Genomic DNA, 22,421 nt, shown 5'->3' with positions numbered 1-22,421 from the left:
CCACTAATAAATAGCTGGCCTGCGAAGAGGTTTTCAACATCCTCCACATAGGTCTGACTGCTCCTAGCAACTTAAAATGTACAATGGTTTGGAGCTGGATGGTTTCACAGACGTGTAAGAACCACCCGCGGAAAGCACAGTACGTGGAAATGTGTTCGATAACCATACTTCAAGTTCCTGACTTCTGGTACTTTGTTTTATGGCGAAGTAAAAGTACTTATGCAAATGGGAAATGTTCCAAGGTCGGTTTAGGCCAGTGAGCGGGCGCTTCCAACTTTGTGCCTCTTTTGGGTCTGTGGTCGTGATATTTGTGAGTGGATTCAATCGTGTAAGTGTTCGGCGTGGAGGCTGAGTAGTAGGGAGAATGTAATTTCCGGGTGTTCTTTGAGGATATGCGCTGAGCGTGAACACCCTCAACAATTATCCTGCAGTGTCGAGTACATCTAAAATCGCGCGCTCAGAGTTTCTCGATGCATTCCTTGACCAGGGAACTGTGGACATGTGCACATAGTATGCAGCGGCTATATTTCGTGAACGTATACCTGTATCTGTACTCTTCTTCGGTGGCGCTGGCGGCTATGACAGCGCTCGTCACCCCGGCCAAGATCCCGGGCATGCCGTGCAGGTTGTTCACCCCGCACGTGTCGTGGATCCTCAGCTTCCGGGATAACAGCGGCTGCAATAAAGAATTCATGTTTGCTGTGTCATTGCTTGTACTTGTACACTGCATAACTTTGTGTGCGCCAATGCGCTACTTGTATACGCGCTTTTATTTTCTTGCATATGATAGATGCATACAGATTTATATATACGTACAGGGTGATGATGCATATCGCACAAAGACCCCTACTTTATGCATGCAATGCATGCTTCATTAAATAAGCCGTTTATTCAATTTTTTTCTGATCTTTCTTTTCTGATTCAAAATTGGGGCTATATTTCTGTTCATCTTTCTTGACAATACATGCACCATATATTCGGATAAAATTATATGTTTGAAAAATTCCTGGCAGAGAGAAGGCAGGGGCGTGCGAGCCTTGCAGACAGGGTGTGAGTCTTGCAGAACACAAAGCAAAATAAACAAGGGTTGGTACAAGCGGTCAGGGCGCCAGCTAACACTTCGATAGAGAGGAGAAGAGGCCCAGACGATGACAAGTCTTCTTCTCGAAACGTTGAATAGCGCACAGAGGCTTCCCCTCAACCCTTATTCAGTTTACTTATATACTGAACATTGACATATTCGGGCGTTATAAATTTATTTCCTCACTTTCATTCTCTTGCCGACCGTTATTGATTCCTTTTAACCACCGCCTCTTTTAGTCAGACACCTTGGATAATTTAAAGAATCAATTTATTTAAAAGTAAATAGACAAATGTGCATGCGGTTTCAAATCGATGACCTGGCCTTTGGCATTATTTTTGTACGACCTCTTTCCATGTAAATCTTAGCTTTACGCGATACAGTAACATTTCCCCGAAAGCTCTGTCGATCAGTGTGTGCCGGTTGGTTTCTCAAGGGTCAATTTTGATTTTTCTTCGTTCTTGCTTTAGCAAATGCGCAGCGTCTTTGTTCGTCCTTGCCGTCACCTTGTGAAGTGGATCGATCGAATTCCCCTCTGTATTGCAGGTAAAGTTCGTCAGGTCAGGGAAAAACCATCTCTCTTCTATGGAACATCATTAGTGCCTGAACATTGGTCTCTACGCTCGCCATATCATCCAAGTCTTAATGGACTTCACGAAGAGTCTTGGAAGTTTCTTGCCAGCAAAAAAGTTCATTTTTCTTTTTGCGCGGGCCATTCCGTTGAGCGTGCTGCTTAAAGTTTGTAAGCACTGATGACAATTCTATCAATACCGAGCGCGTCCTTGCGTTCTAGCACATTGTTTTCACTGTAGTTCCGTAAATAATCATTGCAGAACACATGCGGATGTTATGTTTTTAATAAAGCGCTACATCCTTTGCAAGCTAAACAATTTTCGCTGGTTAGTTACTAAACAGGAAGTTTCTTTTGGAAAGCGCGAGCTTTGTAGTGTGCCACGGCATGGCATATGCACTTCAGTATGGACAGAAAACAGTGTTTAAAAATGCAGGGTATTCGGGCTCAAGCAATCTTCGGCTAATGCTTACGTTAGTTGAAACAGTTCTTTGCTTGTAGTCTTTCTACAGCTCGTAGCTTCACTTTGCGCTCGTATGATCGTTATGCAGGCTGGAAAAAATTTTCTTGAGAAAATAATTGATTCAGCGAAACATGTTTACTGAACTTTCAGAGCTGCCTCATTGAAAATGTACGAATACGACGGAGCGACTGTTAGAAGTAAGCGAAACGCTTTTCCACCATCCAGGCCACGACGAACGCTTTCGATGGAGGCGAAAAGCAAGGCACCCATGTGCTGTGCGATGTCAGTGAACGTTAAAAACCTCAGGTGGTATAAATTTTCGCAGCCTTCCAGTACGGCGTCTCTCATTATCCGTGTCGCTTTGGCACACAAAACCAAACCAAACCAGACAAAACCAATTTTTCTCTCGCTTTGAGCTCTGCTGCAGTGGTATTTCGCTGCGCTGAAAGCAGAGGTATATAAACCACCAGTACCTCGAAGATTTTTCACATGAATTACTTACTCTAACCCAAACGATAGCCGTCGCTAAGCCGAAGATCGGATGAAGTATTTTTCACTGATTTTTGTATTTGCTCACTGTCGCCACATGCACGCAAAAAGTCAATTCCCTCCGATACTTAGGCATGCTGCGCTAAAGTGATGCGAAATGTTTATTGTTGTGGTTGTGTATTTTTTGTTGGCGCCCTAATTCCTACAGCATACTTCAAGCGAGCATGCTCAATTGCGAGGTTATCAGAGTGAGTGCGCACTTGAACTGCTCACAGGAACACGCGGGTCGGTCTAATTTTGGAATTTTTTCCAGTTATTTCATTTGCACGCGCACATATTTTGGTCAAGGAGGCGAACATACATTATAACTGAGGTCTAAGACATTAGGTGCTATTGCCGAGGGCTGGTGCGGTGCCATCCGGTTGTGCAACGAAAACATCAGAATGACGCGGTGAGTGTTTACGTGGCGTGCTCATACCGTGACAAACTTGAAGCCAAATACGGACAGGGCTCCGGCCAGGGCGCCCAGCATGAGGGCGCCGTACGGATGCAGCATCATGTCCGCCGTGGCACCCACCGCTACTCCGCCAGCCAGCGTACAGTTCTGCACGTGCACCTGTGCTAGGAACACGCATCAGGACCATGAGAACAACCGGTATACGCCAACCTTGCGTGGCGCGATGACATCAGAGCCATTTGTGCTTCTGCATAAACGTTTATGCCGTTTCACCCCTAGAGATTCCCAAATCATGCAGCTGTATATGGTCACAAAATATGCCTTATATCCCCAAATTTTCTGTGTAAGTGCAATAAACATTTTCGAGAAAGTCGGCTTATGCAGGCGTGCGAGAACACTGAAAACATGCAAGCTCATGTCATCGCACAGCCAGGCAAACGGTTATCACTGGTCTATCCTTGTCAAGCAGATGCGCATCTCAGTGAACTGAAAACAAAAAGATGTATATGCATAAAAAAGTACAGGAAGCGCAAGCATAATACAGAAAATGCTCTGGTCAAAACTAAACAAAAAATCCTAAAAAACTTAGAGCCTCCTTACTGACATGAACTGCAATTATTGTCCAGGCATTTCAACTTTTTCTTTAGTGGAATTCTGATCCTAACTAACGCTCTGAATATCCACCTTGGTTCCTTCATGACACATATTACACAAAACTTGTCAGCATGAACAGTAATTACAGGGCAGGCTCAACTATGAAAAGAAATTGGATGGGTTTACCTGCCGTCGCAAGTACCGTTTCGGGGTACAGCGCGCAGCTTCAACGGTGCCAACCGGAGCAGGGGACAGCAAGCCGACTAGACATGCCCGCGGCATTTCGTCGTGCTTCATGCAGGACAAACCACTGGTGTCAGCATTTGCGCTTGTCACCGTAATCTCTGACGATGTTGTGACAGAAGGATCGTGTATCGCTTGGTTTTGACGTGTAGCCGATTGCACCGCCATGGCAGCGACATCATGAAAGCTAACGTTACTGCAGTAGCTGCACGAAGCTTCTAGGCGTAAGGTTATTTAACACCCCACACCGCGCCGGCTATTTGCTCTCTTGTTCGTTGATTTTAAGACAGCTCGCCGTTTCTCATTCCGCTTCTTGTTGCGTGGAGGATTAGTAATGATAGCCGTGAAGAAAATAACATGCAGTGAGGCAAAGACTTGTCCTACGATTATGGTTTCTTACGTTCTCGAGCTGCCCATGCGTGTTACGCGATTATTAACGGGAAACTTGCCATTGTGAAGCGATTCTTGGGATCCACGAGCGCCGACACGGCGTACGAGGTGATGGTGCAGGCCACCAGTGCCAGAAACGTGTTGAGCACAGCACGGTGCCGGGCGTCACCGTACGCCGACGCCGCGTTGAAGCTCGGCCAGAATACCCACAGAAAGAGCGTGCCTGCATCGTGAGAGACGTGAATTAAAAATAAAAAAGGTACGAGCGATGCTATTGTGCAGATAAATTGGCTTGCCTCAAGGTTGTGAAGCTATTCCACATTCCTTAAAATATGCATGCAGTACCTTTCTGTGTCTCCTTTCCTCCCCATTCCGGTGTCTGATAGCAATAGGCAATCCCAAATATATAAATGCGTAAATATAGAATCAATCAATCAATCAATCAATCAATCAATCAATCAATCAATCAATCAATCAATCAATCAATCAATGGATCGATCACAATTCCGTTCGTTTTTGTGAAACCTGTTCCTACATGTAAATGATAGCGGCAAGCAGGCCATATGCATACTTAGTTTGGGCATGGCACGCCCGTTTCAACGCATTCTGAATCGCCGCGGGACGGAAGACTCAATTCCAGTCTGCTGTCGCTTTTACAAGCCCTTTAGCTGTCGTTGCCAGTTAGGTTTCTGCGATGTGCACATGCTATTTTTCAGAATTATCGTCTATATCCTCTATATGCGGGATTTTCCTCTCTATATCCTCTTCGTGTATGTTTCCGCAGTGCAATCTAAACAACAATTTTTGCTTCCTCTGGTAAAGTTCGCTAGTATAAGTTAACCACCAGAAGGGTACGTGTCTGACTGGGGCTCGTTCAAGTGTGAGCCCAGTGCGGCGGCGGCTTCCCTCACCGATCATGGCGAATATGTCCGAGTGGTAGACGGAGCCCTCCTTGCGATGGTCGCAGTGCTCCTTCTTGTTGAGCACGAACGCAACAGCCAGACCAAAGTAGGCGCCGAACATATGCAGAAAGATGGAGCCGCCAATGTCCACCGCCTGCGAGCCACACATATATAAGCGTTACTCTTCATCGTCAGGCAGCAAGACACGGTTGAGACAGCAAATGTCCGTCTATATTTCTGTAGGTACGTGGAGTGCATTTGTGCTGGAACAATGCGAGAAAATACCGAGACCAACCCACAAAAAAGTGTTAGAAGGCACCTGACTAACGTTGAACAAGGTGGCTTTTGTTTAACCTCGAATTGATTACAATTGTCGATGGCATGAATTTTGTCCGAAGAGTATTGCGTGTAGATAAAGGCGGCCATATTTTGCTGCCATTCCTGACGTAGGTCTGTGGACTTTCTCTATGGATTATGTTTTATTTCATGTCAATTAGGTGAACAGAAAGAGCACTTGTGGTAACTTTTTATTCGACGTATTGTGTTCTGTTACGGTTCCAAAAAACGTTTTAGTTTTGCAGAGTACAGAGTTATTTCCCCCCCTTTTGTGCCTCTCTGTACTCGTACTGAATATTATAGCAGACGTGGGGTCGCAAATCAGCTCCCCGCGCCTGCCTGTGTCGTCTAGCTTGCGTGTTCGATCGTTTGTTTTTTGAAAAGAAAAAAAAAAATTAAGGTAGAATATCGAGGGTTAAATTTCATCGAGACACTTGTCAGATTGAGTGGGCTGCTTTAACGGCGATTACGGAGCTAGCGTTTTTCACGGCGCCATACACGCCAGTCCTTTCCCGGGCCGCCTCATTATCTTTCTTAATGCACCGTTGCTGGTAAGCCTTTCCTCCAAATCGCGGTTTCCAGCCCAAACGCCAGCAGCAATTCCTTCGTTTCCGCGCGAGTCTTTCTTGTCTCTGTAAGCGGGGAAGGGCAGACGGAAGTAAAATGCACTGCTTACTGGATGAAGGGCAACGCATTTCTCCTGAGAATAGCAACTACATGTGCGGCCAACGGCTCCGCGGAAGTCAAGCGCAAGCGAGCAGGCAAGGAAGGATTGGACGCAAACCAGGAGTTGGTGGTGACGTAAAGAACTGCCCTATAGGAAAGCGCCGCATTCTTGTGATAGCTGAGCCGTCGGCATTACCTTAACGACTGACGATAAGCAGTGAATAGTTCCTGAAGTGCATCGGCAACAAAACACAACACTGATTGTGGCCAAGCTACGCGACGCTTGACGTGCACAAAGCGAGCACTAATATCTGAAGGTCCTCTTGATAGTTCCCTGAATTACAAGGACACTTTTGCTTCTTCAAAAAGCCAGTCGTGTTTGGGTCGGTGTGCATCTCTTCTGATTTTTCAGTCGCCTGGAGTAGCCCTCCAGATACATCAGACCACAAACACGCTTAGTTACCATTGGAGAGTGCTTCTTCCTTCTCCCTAAGAAAGGGACCCAACTGAAAAAAAAAAGAAGAAAAAAAAAATATACCTGGTGCCGCTGTTTTCACTTCACACGAAGGTTTGCAGCACCGGTAATTCATTCGTAGCCATGCAGCGTTCACACTGTGTTGTTAATTAATTAAAGATTGACCCATGGAAAGAGAAGGAATTTCCACTGACATAAAAAGATCCGCCGCAAAGAAGGTGACAACAGCCACTCTAAATACTCTTCCTAATACTTAAACAATCCAAAAGGAATGCAAATGCTCCCTATAATATGAATGGCCTCTATAAAGACCTTTGTGCAGCTTCCTTTACTGTTTACAAATGATAATGGGAGTGTTTCCGGAGCAGTGCTTCTTTTAAGGAAAGGGCACGAAGCGCGAGAAGCACGTGTTGGTACCACGGCTTCGCAATTACTATCCGCGCTGTGTGAGGGAAGCAGCAGTGAAGGTGGATTCAGCGTATGTAAAAGGATGGAAAAGGCAATTACCTTAAGTTTTTCAACACCCAGCTGCTCGTTGCAGGCGAAGAGCACCACCTCGACGGCCGCCATGACGACCAGCTGCAGAGGACTGGTCTTTCCCAGCACAGCTCCGAACGAGATGAGGACGCTGGCAGCAGCGAACTCGGCGCCTACCAGACTGCGTTAATGAGCGACACTGATTAAGCTATGAACTGAGTAACTGCTGACTAATTCTGACCCAACTTTTCCCCCTTCTACTGTCTTTGTTAAAAAGCCTGCGGTTGTGTCAACTGCTTAATTTACACGCATGCGACCCATTCAGAGACTCAAAATATTGCGCATAACAAGCTACCGCAGGGAAACCGCCAAACCAGATAGATATTTCTCAGGGGAAAACACTAACATTCAAGCGTGATAATGATTGCGACTGATTGAAACGGAAGGGCTATAGCATGCGACTCCGACTGTACGATCAATTTTCGTTCGGAAACTGAATTCACTCGCACCAACGGCCGAAATTTCAGGTCAGCCCTGAAATTTTAGTTTGACTTAAGCCATTCCACGAAAAAAAAGTGGGGGCCCGCCCGAATACTTCGAAGTCAACCTTGACTCTTATATTTCGTCAGCGCGTAGCCGAACGTGGACAGAGCACTGAGGGCAAACAAGCGCAAATATGATGAAAAACTAACTAGTCCTACAGCTTGTCCTTTTCATCCTTGACCCACTCCTGAAGATGTGGGCTGGACTGAAACATTTCTTCAATGTTTTCGCACTGACAGCACGTAAGCAGTCTTAAGCTTATCCTCGTAACTTTACGGGCATATAGACAACATATGGGAGCAGTTGGGAATCCCCGCTTCCACCTAATCCCAATTCCATTCTTACTCTCCGCTCTTCTGTTCGCCTACCGAATCTACTGACAGGCGGTAATCGCTATATTCCGCCGCACTGATCTCCCTTGTGCTCAGAAAGAATGAGCGGGTGTCGCGGGAACCACGTCTACCGGCTATAACGCCGGCCGTTGTAGCATCGGGTACCCGAATCCCCACCGTTATTTCGCATGCAGGTCTAGGAAGCGTGAGCAAAGGGCGCATGGTAATGTTATAGTTATTAGTGAAACACTGTTAGCAACTGCATTGCTAAGAAACTGCCGTTAAATGCTCCCTGAAGCTGGTTTGGTTTGTATTGTAAGACGTAACGTCCCAAAGCGACTCATGCTATGAGAGACGCCGCAGTGGAGTGCTCCGGGAATCCCAACCACCTGGAATTCTTAAACGTACACTAACAGCGCACAGCACACGGACGCCACTCCGTTTAGCCTCCATCAAACTGCACTTGTGCCAATATTATAATGCAAGAAATCGATAGGGGTGGTTTTTGTGACTAATCGAGCCAAAATTATAAACATTGCGTAGGGTCAATAATTTACAATTAACTTTTGAAAAGTCTTCCTGCCAACCGCGTCGCAACTGATTAGGGCAACACCTCCCCACGCACTCCCTCCTCGATGATGTCGTCGGACATAGGGTGCTTCGTTGGCTTCGCCTGTGTTGACCATATATAGAGGCAGCATAGTCGGTCCCGTCTGGGTGCTCCGACTAGTTGGACTGTCCCAAATGACGCGAGCTCTGTGGGGCGCCGGCGCGGCTTGTTTCCCACATTTCTTCCATGACCACCTGGGGATCTTTAACGTGCGCTGACATCGCACAGCACACGGACGCCACTTCGGTTCGATGGAGGCGAAACGAAGTGGCGTCCGTGTGCTGTGCGATGTCAGCGCATGTTAAAGATCCCCAGGTGGTCGAAATTACTCCGTAGCCCTCCACTACGGCTCCCCTTTCTCTCTATCCACTTTCACTCCCACCTTCATCCCTTCCCTTACGGCGCGGTTCAGGTGTCCACAGAGCAAGTGTGACAGATACTGCGCCTTTCCCTTCCTATGAACCAACCAACCAACCAACCATCACCAGTTTGCGCTGAGTTGAGGAGGAGAGGAGGAGCAACCTTTTCGATCGCCGATATTTTTGGTGCTAATGAAGCTAGCTTAAAAATTTGTTCTGTGGAAAGGATTGAGGGGATACTATTGCTAGTGCACGTTTTCCAAATTTATTAAATACCTTTTCATGGGCCCTTGAATGCAGCACGCTGAAGAGATGATAAAAGCCAGGAATTGTAAAGATAGCATACGAGAGAAGCAAAACCTTAAGGCGACACACTACAGTAGAACCAGCCCTTAAGGCTTTCGCCTTATCGCTCTCGAGGGGTCTGAAGGGTCTCAAGAATTTATTCGCTTAGAAATGCACAATATCCTCACGAGAGGACCATGGCGGATTTTTCTTGAAGTCATCGAAGATTGTAATTCGAAAGCACTATTTCACGAGGTCTAACCGGCAGTGATGCCATGTTAGCGGTTTCCCGCTAAATTTTAGCAGGGTTTTACACTGTTTAGCGGGAGAAATTGTTGTATGGCGTGAGACGTGATTTTTAGCGGTTTCCGGTGCCTGTTGGCTTTTTATTGGCGGCTTTCAGTGGTCCCACAATTTTTGTTTAATATAGTGTAAGTACTTGGAAATTATTTTCATGTCTGCAAGAGATAACGTCGCTGTAAGCTCATAACGTAACTGGATGTCAGTGTGGCGAATATTCGACCATGCTGAATACTCGTATCGATTTTTGCGGCGTTTTTTAATGAAATCGTCGAGCCAGCGGCTGCCAGACATGCAGTCCGGCGGATTGGGAGCTGTCAAATGTGTGTAGAAGTTAAGAAAAGAGTAGCTGCGGGTCCTTAGCTTTCGAGGCCGGGTATGGGAAGTTTGAAATGCAAACGAACTCTCTTTCGAACTCTCTAAACATAGACTCTGCCCCGTATAGAAACCATGGGGTCTACGAAAAAAAAAAAATAAATAAAAACCTCTGCTATTGAGCTGGAATGAAATAAGCTCACGCTTTTCAGTTGGAACAACCGTAGGAGCACAGCGGCATTCTGGCATGAGGTGAAATAACTCAGAAATGCTTCCGCCGGACATCCCATTTGCAAGGTGGTCGAGCTTCTTTGCATGTTGATGCTACTTTGATAGAACGCAGATGTTGGAGGCATTTTTCAGTCATCTAAACATAAACAAAAGAATTTGAGAAATATGACTAATTGCATCTTAGTGATTAGAGCTGGATTTAGAAGACATAGTAAATGCTGCTTAACTATGAAGTGCTCACAAATTTAAGCCAAAATGTCGGCACTGTATAAGTGCACGAGTTGGCATCAGTGCTGGAATTCTGCGTAAAACCGGTAATATTAGGGGCCATCGACTGAAAAATGGTCGGCAAACTAAGGCGAATCAAGAGAACATTAATTTAAGCCTAGAAGGCAGACGGGATATTCCAGAAAATGGAATTAATTGCAGTTTGAAGATTCCTGTCAAAAGAGAAAAAAATTGATTTCAGTTATCTTTACGATACTGGTCATATTGTTTACTGACCGACAGCAAAATAAAATGCGTAAAAATTAACTATGTAATGCAAATATCACATTTACCGAGTTTTAGCGGGTTTTGGGGGTCTTGCTGCGAGTTTTCCAATTTGAATTGGCAACACTGCTACTAGTCGTCTCCCCCTTCCCTGCATCGCAAACTGACAGGCGCTACCAAATGGTGCTTCGCTGCTAAGATAGGAAGGTTTGACCAAAATACAGCCTTCCAAGACCCTTGAATCTCGATTAGACAAGCGGCCCATAGACCATGCAGACACTTTTGTACGGCGAAGTTAAAGATGGGCATTATATCTATGTCCCTCCTGGCAACATGGGCAACATACCTCACCTCTCTCCTCACGAACGTGCCTCTGGCAGATGACAGCGAGAAAACAGCGGCGTTAATTACATCTACCACCCACGAAGATAGACTACGTCAGACTATAGTGCTGTCACGCTTTATACTGGGTTTAAGCACGCTAAACCTCTACAATTTTATTTTATCCTTTTGGAACTCGCAATGCGTTTTCCTTCAGAATGCTTTGTCTGTTGCATTCCAGCACGCATTCGTAGCTTGTCTCGCACGTACTCTCTCCGCGCTTGCATGTGCCCGCAGCGTCCGCGTTTGTTCCCATCGTGTGTGCGTTTTTGCGGCGAAAAGATGTCTGGGAGCTCACCCCCGACGGCTTTCATTTCCCATCACAGGCACACATGTGCAGCTGGTACACGCGAGGAAGATTAGTTGCGCTGCGCCGACCACCGCGGCATGAGGATATGCGGCACGGATGTGTGGCACCGTCTTCAAACTGAGTTTGCCCTCTCGGTGCAGCAGCGAGAGCAAGCGGATGAGTTTTTAACGAAACGAATTGGTAATAGTCTTGCCGTGTTGGATTGTCAAGTTTACTGTTCGACTGTATGCGCACTGCCGCTGTCGATACTCCGCCTAAATCAAAATTGTGTATCGCTTCCTTGGAGTCGTCGATGACCACCTTCATGCCTTTTTGTGTAAGCGCGAGAGCTACCGCCTCCTTCTCCGCCGTCGTGACTGTTCCTGCCGGGCTTACAGCAAATGTACGGCCTGTGAAGGACGGGCGACCCTTACCCATACTATGTGGGCATGCGCCCAATGCCGCACTCTATTGGACACTAAGTAGTCATGAGAGGCTTTGCTTCATACCCAGAGCGTAGAATAGGAGCATACCATTATCCCACAAGCCTTCGAAGCCGCCATGTCCCAATGGATCTCGGGCTTCTGACAAGGACGGGAGCACAAGCCTGCCACCTGACCCTTGATCTGATTTCAATGAAGTGTTCTGTACTATCATATTTTTAGTGCTGCAGCTGCTTCTGTCGGTGTAATTTATCCACGAATGCTTTCTTCATATATTAGCAGCAGTTGTGGCATCTGCGAGGCTGGCGTGTTTTAGTGCCTTCGTTTTGAGGGTACACCCATCACTTCCCGCTTTGCGGAATGTACGCTGCACGCATGCTTTCATGTCTGTTTCGGGGCACTCATCATTCCTTCCCTGCTAGCGCCGCCATAAAGTGAGGTATAGGGAGGAAACGGGGAAACGAGACTGTGATGGCCAGCCGAAGAGAACGCCACTCGTTTCTCTGCAGCATGCTACTTGACCATTAGTGGTCGACTCGCCTCGGCTGGCGAGCTCCAAAGAGGAATAGTTTCTAACCCTGCTGCCTAGGAGAATTGCGGTGAGACACAAAGCATCGGGAACGCCATCGCGATTTTCACTGAATTGTTCGGTTTAGGCTACAGCTTAGGCAATCAAAATAAATTTCGCCGGTTTCCTGGTTCCATCTGCCTAACGGAATATTACTACGGCAACTAATCCCAGCTTTGTAATACATGGTTATATACTATGACTTGCTATATAAATGACCATGACTGTAATGAGTACGGTGACCAAGGTCAAGGTCAAAGCTAAAAACACCCAATTTACATCGATTAAATTTGTGTGAAGCACTGCTTCGGAAAGGAAGTCTGAACGTGCCTTAACAAACATTGGTGTAATTACGTTTCCGAAAACCTGATCGAGAGGTTAGCTAGGCTTAGTTAAGACTAATAGAGCTAGCTAAACCTAAAGGTCTATTTGGTCACATTCGAGTATGTTGCTGTCTGAACACATTGACGCAATTACACATTTCTAACTTAAATTAAGCTTGATTGCCGGCCTAATTTTATCCAAGCATAACGTACCTAATTAAACATATTTAATGTGAGCCCACATAGCTTTCACTCGCGACACTTGCACTTAGCAATGACTAGACATGCTTGAGCTAACGCTGCGTCCTTTTTCCTTGCACCCTCCTGACCGAACTCAGCGGCATCATGTGTCAATATTAGAGCGAAAATGAAAAGAAAAACAAATGCTCTCACTGAGACGCTGAGAACAGGCTAGGATTTCAAATAGAAATGCTGTATATTTATGCTACATCGTCATTGCTGCCACGTGGATTCTTATTTGTCACGTAACGGAAAGAGTGCAAAAATGTTTCCTTAGTGATAACGTTCTTTGTCTTGTTGGTTGTATGCAAATCAGGTCAAAGTTATACAGCAAGCTCGCGTTCCTTCAATAGCGCAATCTATATTCGTATCACAGAGAAATTAGGATGACGCTTAAACTTCGCCTTAAGAGTAGATGCAGTAGTGCTTCTAACACTGCCTTTTCATTCCGCGAATGTCAGAGTGTAAGCTGTACTGCTTCCTTGCCAAATCTCAACGTTATCTGCCCCAGCAAATCTGATCTTGGACTATCTCATTGTGTAGCAAACATCGTCGTCTTCATCGTTGAGCACAGGCACGAGAGCACTATGCTTTCGCCGCAGCCGATCACGCCTCTTGTAAAACTGCAACGCTCACGCGCTGTTCAACAAACATCGTCGGATTCATCAAGTTCTAACTGAAACACAGGCTCTCGCTGGGGTATCAACATCGTCGTCTTCATGAAGTGTCATCCGAGCCGTTTCTTCATTTATGGTTTATGGATATATCCTCCACCAGACAAGAAACTAGACAAAAGGCAGGAAGTAATCTGGCGTCGGCTCCAGACGCGTGCCTTCTTCAGCCCTTGTAAATTAGAGCACATGTACCCAGCATAATACAATCAAAATTGTAAACACTGCGACGAAATAGCTGGATACGATCATATATTATGGAGCTGCAAAAAAGCGCCGCCACCAGACCTACTACATGTCCCTTCTTTTGAGCGGTGGGAGGCTATACTAGCCAGCTCAGACCCGTTAACGCAAGTTCGGGCTACTGAGTGGGCTCAAAAGGTCGCCGAGAGCAACGGACTTGAGGCCATCTAAGTGTAGCGCCCACAAATCGCTCATTGCTGACAATAAATGTTTTTCAATACAATCCAATGGTTTATGTGGTTTAACGTCCCAAAGCGACTCAGGCTATTAGAGATGCCATAGTTGAGGGCTCCTACAAATTCGACAATTTGAAGTTATTTAACATGCGCTGACATCGCACAGCACACATTTAACCTTGGTAAATATGCCATGCACTTATGCCATCTGGGCGAACGGGGACGAGGCCCGCGAGCGTAGTGTCGGGCGAATAAATGAACAGAATAAATAAAGCCAAATGCACAGACAGCAGCCGTGCCAGACAGGCTGCCGATGCTATACCGAATTCATCGAACGAGCACATGCTTACTAAGAGCGGAAGGGAGTCAAGATAGAAGCGGCAGCAGCGACTGCGGCCAATGGCTTACGCTCGTAAAACTTAGTGGAAAGATTCTAAATCGAATGCTTTTCGTCTAGCCAAGGTTATCGGCACCACAATTCGACCTCAGCCGCGGCGCGCGGAGCCGGCGACGCTGGGTTCTTCGCACTTGTGGCGCGCACACCAGAGGCGTTCGCTTCTTCTTCCTCTTCTGCTGCCTCGCTTCTTCTACTTCACACACCTGTTGCTGCTTTTTGTTCATACACCTGATGGTGGTGGTGAAAATATTTACAGCTCTACAGACGAGCGACCTGAACGGTCGCCCCTCGCTTAAAGGGCGGCCGCTATCCCTCGGGCAGCGTGCTGAGCAGTAGAGTCTCCCAGTGATGAGAGTCGCGTATGAAGTGGCTCGCGGGTAGGGACGGGAGGCAGTTCTAGATCATATGATTTAGATTGTATTTGGTATTACAATTTTCGCATTTGTCTGGATAGAGTCCTTCCGAATATAGGCTACATAACTGGGCATTTGAATAAGTACTAGTTTCAAGTTTACGCCATGCTTTGGCCTCTCGTTTAGAGAGCGTTTTGTCTGCAGGGGGAATCTCGGTCTGGCAAGCCTGTAATGCTGTAGGACTTCTCTATAAGAAAACAACCTGTCCTTGCTGGAGTTAACTGCGGGTGGGCTGCACGATCCAGATCGACAGTTCTCGAGCTAGGTATCAGCTGCCTCAACGAATGCGCCGTGGAGGCTACTCGAGCGTGGGCACTCTCACCTAACTTCAGACAGGTCGACCAGCGAAAAGCAGTGCGGTGGCGATTAGATAGTAAATTATCCTCCACCCTCTCCTTATATAAACGTAAAAGATATATAAACTAGAGCTCTCCATGGCGTCCTTTTGGAGCTTTACAATTCATCGAAAATGATGTCAGGGTCTCTCATTTTCCTTCGTATTTGCCTCCGACTGCATAAATTGCGTAGAACACGTGCAATACGGACGGTACGAAAATCCCGCACACTCAATCTCAGAGCTCCGACTGCATAACACCGCGTATCATGCACGCCACCATTTTCAAGGCAGCGGGTGAAGATGAGTCGTCCGAAAGCAGACCAGATGCCAGCTGCAAACGCTAAAGGATCCCACAATAAGTAATAAGACACATAAAAAACTAGGCTGTGGCTTAGCTTCGATTAAACCTAGGTTGAAGTGATAGCTACGATTGAGGCGCGCGGCGCGCCTCTATGCATACTCGAGATTGACGTCAGCGATCAAGTATCTCGCCAGTGTTAAGCTACTTACCGCGCTAGTTTACCTTTCATCTTTGACCATGATGATTTTGACCTTGATCTTTGGTGGGAACATAGCTACCTAAAGTGATCCATAGCAACAGCACGACAGATGGGACATAGAAGAATGGACGACAACACCTGTGCCTATGTCCGTTCCGTATGTCCCGTCTGTCGCGCTGTTGCTATGGGTCACCGTGCACACCAACTCGCCCAACAACTGATATTGTCGAATTACCTAAAGTGATTGTGGTTTAAGTTCCAGCTTGGCCTCGAAGCTGTTTGAAGGTCATCGAAAGCACACGATGACCTTTGCTTTACCTCGCGTTGGGAAGCTATCACTTCAAAAACAAGCAATCGACGCTCTTAAGCTTACAGCGAAAAGTGGAGGATGAGAAGGATAGGCGATTACGTGCCACCGCGGTTTCGCGTGAGCGTTGCGAGATGATATGTCACGTGAGAGTTGGTGGGCCACATGGACTGCAAGCGTGGATGTGCTACACAAATATTTGACTGCCAGCTCGGTAGTTGTCAGATGACATGAGTATCGAACAAGATGACATGGGTGTCGAAACTGGGACACTTGCGTTCCGAGTCAGATACGCAGCCTTATTTAGGAATGGACGTTCGGACAGCTTGGTTAAAGCGGGGCTTTATGACTGTGCCCGGGAGTTTGCACATAATGTGCCAATTTAGCAACTAGCTGAGTGCATGAACAGGAGCATGGGGTATTAACGTGATCGCATCATGAACTTAAACGCGGAGTCTAATTGATGTGCCCAATATTCACGATTAAATTTGTTTGCACAGGAGAGTAAGACGCCCACTTCGCCAAACGCCGTTCGGGACAGGATAATCGAAACACGGCGGTGGCGTAGGCAGGTATCGTGAAAGTGTCTCCTTTATAACAACCAGGAACTGGGGTAGTGACTGAGTGCCATTTTAAAGATTGTTATGGGGTACGAAATTGAGTAGGCTCCAACTGCACATATATAGGAACATACTTCTCAAATTATTTGCCTCAGCATATATTGTGAAAGGAAGGATACACTAATATTTCACATTACCGAGTATCGCAATTGTCGGTCATTTTTTTTTTTTCACTCTTTTACACCGAGGTCTATAACCGGCGCTGCCAACGACGCCAGGTTTTGCCTATTATGGCCTGTAAATGGCGGCACAATAAGCTTACTTTGTCGAACACCCCAACGCAGAATAAAAGGACGATGCGGTACCGATTCGAAAGTCCCCTTACAGTTCTTCTCCTCGAACCGCTGCTGCGCCATATTTTATCACATTTTCTTCAGTTTGAATTACCTCCCACCACAAACTCAATTTGAACTTGTTGGATTGAAACATGCGCCTGAGTGCAATATGTATGTGACGGCACATGAACTTCGGCTTCTTAGGCAAACCTCATTATTCGTCCATCTTGCTCGATCCTTTTTCTCCCATGCTGAGGCAACGAAGGGAAACGAGGTCAACAAAATTCTGCTAGATTAAGATAAACCTCCCAGGTTTCTTTCTGATTCGCGCTTAGCTTCCATTCAGGCAAAATAAGAAATTGAATCCGGAGATGACCAGTGCCCTAGTAGAACGGGAGTATTAAAGAAAGGGGCAGGGAGGTTAACCCTTCGTTCTTTACGATAGAGACACGTGGCGAGGGGGGTGGGGTAAGAAATCGCAACAGTGCACGAAAGGTCGTGTCGCTCGCCGCCCCGTCGCTGACCTATGCGTGCTACCGTTGCCTTACTCGGAGGCTAACGATGTCTAGTGGCCTTTAGATCGATAGCTGCGCGATATTTCGACCCGCATGTGTAGCAGCAGTCCGGCTGCGCCGTTTGATCGCCTATATCGCGACAGTCCAATGATTTTTGGTCCAAATCGAGAAAGAGGGAAGCAACCAACTGCGTAATAGCAACCTGAGAACATATATGCGTAAAGGAGCGGATAATCTAGCGAACGTTTTCCCGCATATTTTTGTGCTCGTAAAGCATGTCACATTCATGTATCAAACAGAGTCTGTGTATATAGTGCCAAGCGCCTTTGCATAAAGCCTGTAGGCGTTTACGTGATTTCATTTATGTGACAGGTTACTGAATTGGGCTTTATTGCATGCTTGATAACTAATCTTCGACTCATGTATGTGGCTATTAACGGAGAGGGGCTGCTCCAAAACTGCACATACCCTGCACTGCACATGCCCTGCATTTGACCCTCGACCACAGAATGAATTCTTTCCGGTTGCCGAGTTTATAGGAAAGAAGCACCACTAACGTTTTTAATTTTTCGCGACTCCACTGAAGTTGATGCCACTGCCTCACTGGCTTGCTTTTGTATGGCTGTAATATATACAGCTTGGATCTTAAACTTGAAAATGAATTGTTATTACTTTTTACTTCATTAGTCTATTAATCGTTAACAAATGCAAGCTGCTTCTTAGCAGAGGTTTTGCATTGATACACCACACATACGTTTCTATTAATCGTTAACGAATGCAAGTTGGTTCTTAGCAGTGGTCTAGCACTGATACACCGCACGTAAATTTTTTTTCCCTGGTGATTTGGTTTGGTTTGGTTTGGTTTGTGGGGTTTGAAGTCCCAAAGCGACTCAGGCTGTATGAGAGACGCAGTAGTGAAGGCATGCGGAAATTTCGACCGCCTGGGGTTCTTCAACTTGCTCTGACACCACACAGCACACGAGTGCCTTGCTTTTGGTCTCCATCGAAAAGTGGCTGCAGCGGCCAGGATTCGATTCCGCATCTTTGGGCCCAATAGCCGAGCGCCCTAACCACTGTACCACTGCGGCTGGGCGTTCTTTGTGGTGAATATTCATTATTAATAAAGATGTCTTCTGATAAACACCTTTTCTTCTGGGGCGCAACGGTGATAGGGAAAATGCGCTTCTTACTCAAATATAAATCGAATATAATAAGGCTGTTTGAAGATTATGTATGCCTAATTGAAATTCTGAAATGAGGAAACTGTCCTCTTGAAACATCTGCGGGTAGAAGAATGAAAAGACGAAAAAGCAATTTCATTGATAGATTATTCAGAACAAATGGCGGTAGAGTGAACGTTATGTGAAAGAACCGATTTCATCGATGGGCTCTTTAGGACAAATGGCGGTCAAGTGAACATTGAGCATTTAGTGAGGCTAGATGCTGTTAGAGGCACACCTCATTTTGTCTCCGCACATTAGCGCTTTGCACATGCAGGGGCACAGCCACAATTAAACGTTGGTAAGAGTAGCAGCTATATTCCCGCACTCAAGCCAGGATACACAAAAATCATACTCAGTTCAGACTGGAGTAGAACGAAGTATCTACTAACAAAGCCCGCCACTAGTGAGTTTTGCGGTATGAATGTATTTGGTCACTGAAAGTTTCATCTACAAGCTTCTAAGGAGCCGGTTCGCTCAACCGCAGTAGTCTTGGAGCCCTTCCATGATCGGACAAGGTGGAGAGCAAGTATTTTCCCTAGACAGAAGTGCCGATTCATTGGGCTGGGTACAAAGCCAACGGTCGGCTTATAGAGAACCTTTGTACATGATAGCGTTCTTGCGCGTCTTCCACCAGAGCTCTGTGGTCGCAGCTAATTGGGGCTTTCCTGTCTTCCGCCCGCAAAAGGAAGAAGTTTCACATCGGTCGCTAGAAGAGATCGACTTTCAGCGCGGGAGCCAAATGTTTTGGAGGGAAGGTTCTAGGTTTCTCCTTCGGCAAGTTAGCGACACAGAATTGAGCGGTAAGCGATTACAACGGCAGCGACTACAGGTTTGTTTCTAGGCGCTCTCACTATCCACAGACGCTGAACTCTTCCATAAACAGTGACGTCTTTTTTGCTTTTATATCTATGGCGTGTTTTGCTACGGCGGAGCAATCACCGGTAGATGTCGCAAGGCTAGTCCTCGCTTTAGACTGGAATCCTAAAGGAGCCCTCGTGACACGCGCACGGATAGCAGTGGCAGCCGCTTGAGTCCCAGACTAGGGGTCCCTCCCACCCACACATGCCAGTCTCTTGTCTCTCAGTAAAGTTTTTCAGTCAGCCAGGAACCACCTAAACCTTTCGTCGTCCACACTCCTCTCTCTTCGTTCGCCATTTTTCCTCATTCGGTATTACGCGAAGCGCTCGTCCGGCCAAAAACCCATCGCCGTCGCCGTTGCCGTAACCCAAATTGATTTGGTCTAGTTTACAGGGTTTAACATTCCAAAGCGACTCAGGCTCTGAGAGACGCCATAGTGGAGAGCTCCGGAAATTTGAACTTTTCTGTAACATGCACTGACATCGCACAGCACACGTATCTCCGTTTCAGCTCCAACAAAACGCAGCTGCCGGCGGTCGGGTTCAAACCGGGTACTCCGGAACTATAGTCGGGCACCTTAATCAGTGCGCCACCGCGGCGGAATAACCTAAACTGAGAAACTTGGTGTCCGAGAAATTACGCACGTGATTTCGCATGAAAATTGTCGTACACTGTGCGCGTTCAGGGCGGTGCCACAACATACCACTTCCCATTTAGCAACGATCTTATATTCAAGATGGAGGCTTGTTTGTGATATGGATTAGAGCCAACGATAAATGTACCTCCTACAAGCGCAGATGTCCACTGAAGAGTGAGATAATGCACCTTCCCTCAAAAACCAAATGAAAGAAGAATATAAAAGCATTCACTACCATCCCCCCTTCCCCACTCTTGCCTGTACCCTATGCCCAGAACCGCTTGTCTCTTCCCTCCACATCCTCTCCCTCTGCCCGGCGGAAACTCCCCCGCGGGGCCTAGAGTACCGCAAGACCTGGGAAGACTGGGAGACCATCTTACGTTCGGACCAGTGTTCTGAGCCTGAGGGACATAAGCAGGCGAGTTTCAGTGGGATCGTGCAAGGAGACGGGGGCGATCGTGCTCTGAATTCCTGCTTATACATTAATAAAGTCCGTTCGTCCGTCCGTCCGTCTCTCGCGGATTCAAAAGGCGGAGTTGAAGGAGCTTCGAGTCTACTCTGAAGGAGTTTGAGCGTCCTCAAATTTGTACCTGTTCTACGAATTATTTTACCGTTTTTCATTCAGCTCGTACCAGATGTGTCAAACAGATCTGCGTTTTTTTGGTGTAGGGTTTCGTTTAGTGACGAAATAAAGAGAATCTGACTTGAAATGAAAGTTTTGATTTTGTTTGCGGTTTTTTTAGTGTGCTGACAATCCCAAAGCGATTAGGTCTATGAGGGACGTCGTAGGGAAGTGGACTGTATAATTAAAATAACATTGATTTATAGTAAAGAAACGGCGCTGTATCTGTCACACTTCTCGGTGGGCGTCTGAACTATGCCTTAAGCGAAGGAAGGAACTTTGGATTTAAAGTACGAAGAAAGGAGGTGGTGTCGTATGGAGGGACCTGGAATAATTTCGACCATTTGGTAATCTTTAACGTGCACTGACGTCGAACAACACATGAAAAACACCTTTGGGTCTCGCTTACATCGAAACGGGCCACTATGGTTCGCTTTAAAACCAGGTACTTCGGTTCAATAGCCGACAGTCTTAACTACCGAATCACTGCGGCGGCTACCTGGAATTTTTAGCGTGCACTGACACACGCACAGTACATGGGTGCCTTCCGCATCACCTCCCTTGAAACGCAGTCGCAGCTATCGAGATCAAACCCGGGTAGTCCGCTTCAGCGGTCGAGAACCGTAACCACTATAACGGGGCTCAAATGAAAGCGTTTGGAATGTTCTTCAAAGGAACACACATCCTTTGAATGCGCGTGTTGGTGACCAGCGACCAGCGATGATGCACGTCCACCACCTGCGCGCTAGTTTGTGCTCAGGCCCGGTCGTGGTTGAGGTGATTCGAAAGTTGCTGCCTCTGTTAAACAGCGAACGCCCGCTACAATATGCTGGCAAGAAAGATGGCAAGAAGCTCAACGTGTTCCTAGGGGCCACATCATGGCTAGGAAGCTCAGCACAGGCTACTCGCCGCAAAGTAGGTGTTTTCGGCAGCGCTGTCACAAAGGGAGCGATTGCTTACCTGAGCACGTCGACGAGGATCCATCCTCTGCGGGCGTGCCACACTCCGCGCATGATTACCGCCCACTGAATGCTGAGTGCGGCGATGAGCAGAGTGAAACCCACGGCGCCGTAGCCGTATCGCTTGAGGAACGTCATCAGGAAGCCGAATCCGATGAACACCATCACGTTAACGTCCTGGAACACTGCGGGGGAGAAGACATGCGCATGCGTCCACTGAGAATCGGCACGAAATTAAGTGGTAGAGCTTCGTATTTTCAAGCTCCTCGCATAGAGGAGGACGGAAGGGATGAATCGCAAGGAGGCTGACACCAGTAATAAGATGTACACTCTGTCAAAAATATATAGTCCTTGTGGTTCGCTTATAGGTGGTGTAACGGAGCGCTTCTGAAAGCATTCTTGAGATGCCTAAGCTCGAGAGGGATGAGGACATTTCTCGTCACTTGCGAGATTGCGAACGCTGGAGATGCGTAACGAGCCCCGTTATAGGTTCAGAAGCAAGCCCTTGGACTGCATACTTTCGACGAAGACTGCACATCTAATAGGCGCGCGCGCGCACACACACACACACACACACACACACACACACACACACACACACACACACACACACACACACACACACACACACACACACACACACACACACACACACACACACACACACACACACGCGCACACGCACACGCACACGCACACACACACATATATATACAAACATACATATATACATATATACATATATATATATATATATATATATATATATATATATATATATATATATATATATATATATATATATATATTGTC

The 22,421-nt window shown here is 46.7% G+C and overlaps 1 protein-coding gene across 1 annotated transcript in view; it reads right to left on the bottom strand.

Annotated features, from left to right (window-relative positions):
• Rh50 (Rhesus blood group-associated glycoprotein Rh50) overlaps positions 1-22,421 on the bottom strand; it is a 42,342-nt gene that overhangs the window by 6,497 nt on the left and 13,424 nt on the right. Inside the window, exons 3-8 of the mRNA XM_084606333.1 lie at positions 21,610-21,793; positions 7,175-7,325; positions 5,200-5,344; positions 4,348-4,511; positions 3,083-3,220; positions 543-676 (exon numbers count right to left, since the gene is read on the bottom strand). Of these exons, the coding sequence (XP_084462459.1) occupies positions 543-676; positions 3,083-3,220; positions 4,348-4,511; positions 5,200-5,344; positions 7,175-7,325; positions 21,610-21,793 (916 nt within the window). The remainder of the gene's footprint in view (positions 1-542; positions 677-3,082; positions 3,221-4,347; positions 4,512-5,199; positions 5,345-7,174; positions 7,326-21,609; positions 21,794-22,421) is intronic.

The sequence above is a fragment of the Amblyomma maculatum genome, chromosome 6, assembly GCF_055883805.1.
Source record: "Amblyomma maculatum isolate TAMU_Amacu chromosome 6, ASM5588380v1, whole genome shotgun sequence".
NCBI classification, from domain to species: Eukaryota; Metazoa; Arthropoda; class Arachnida; order Ixodida; family Ixodidae; genus Amblyomma; species Amblyomma maculatum.
Note: the sequence above shows the minus strand (reverse complement) of the source record. Positions and strands in the feature narration are given on the sequence as shown.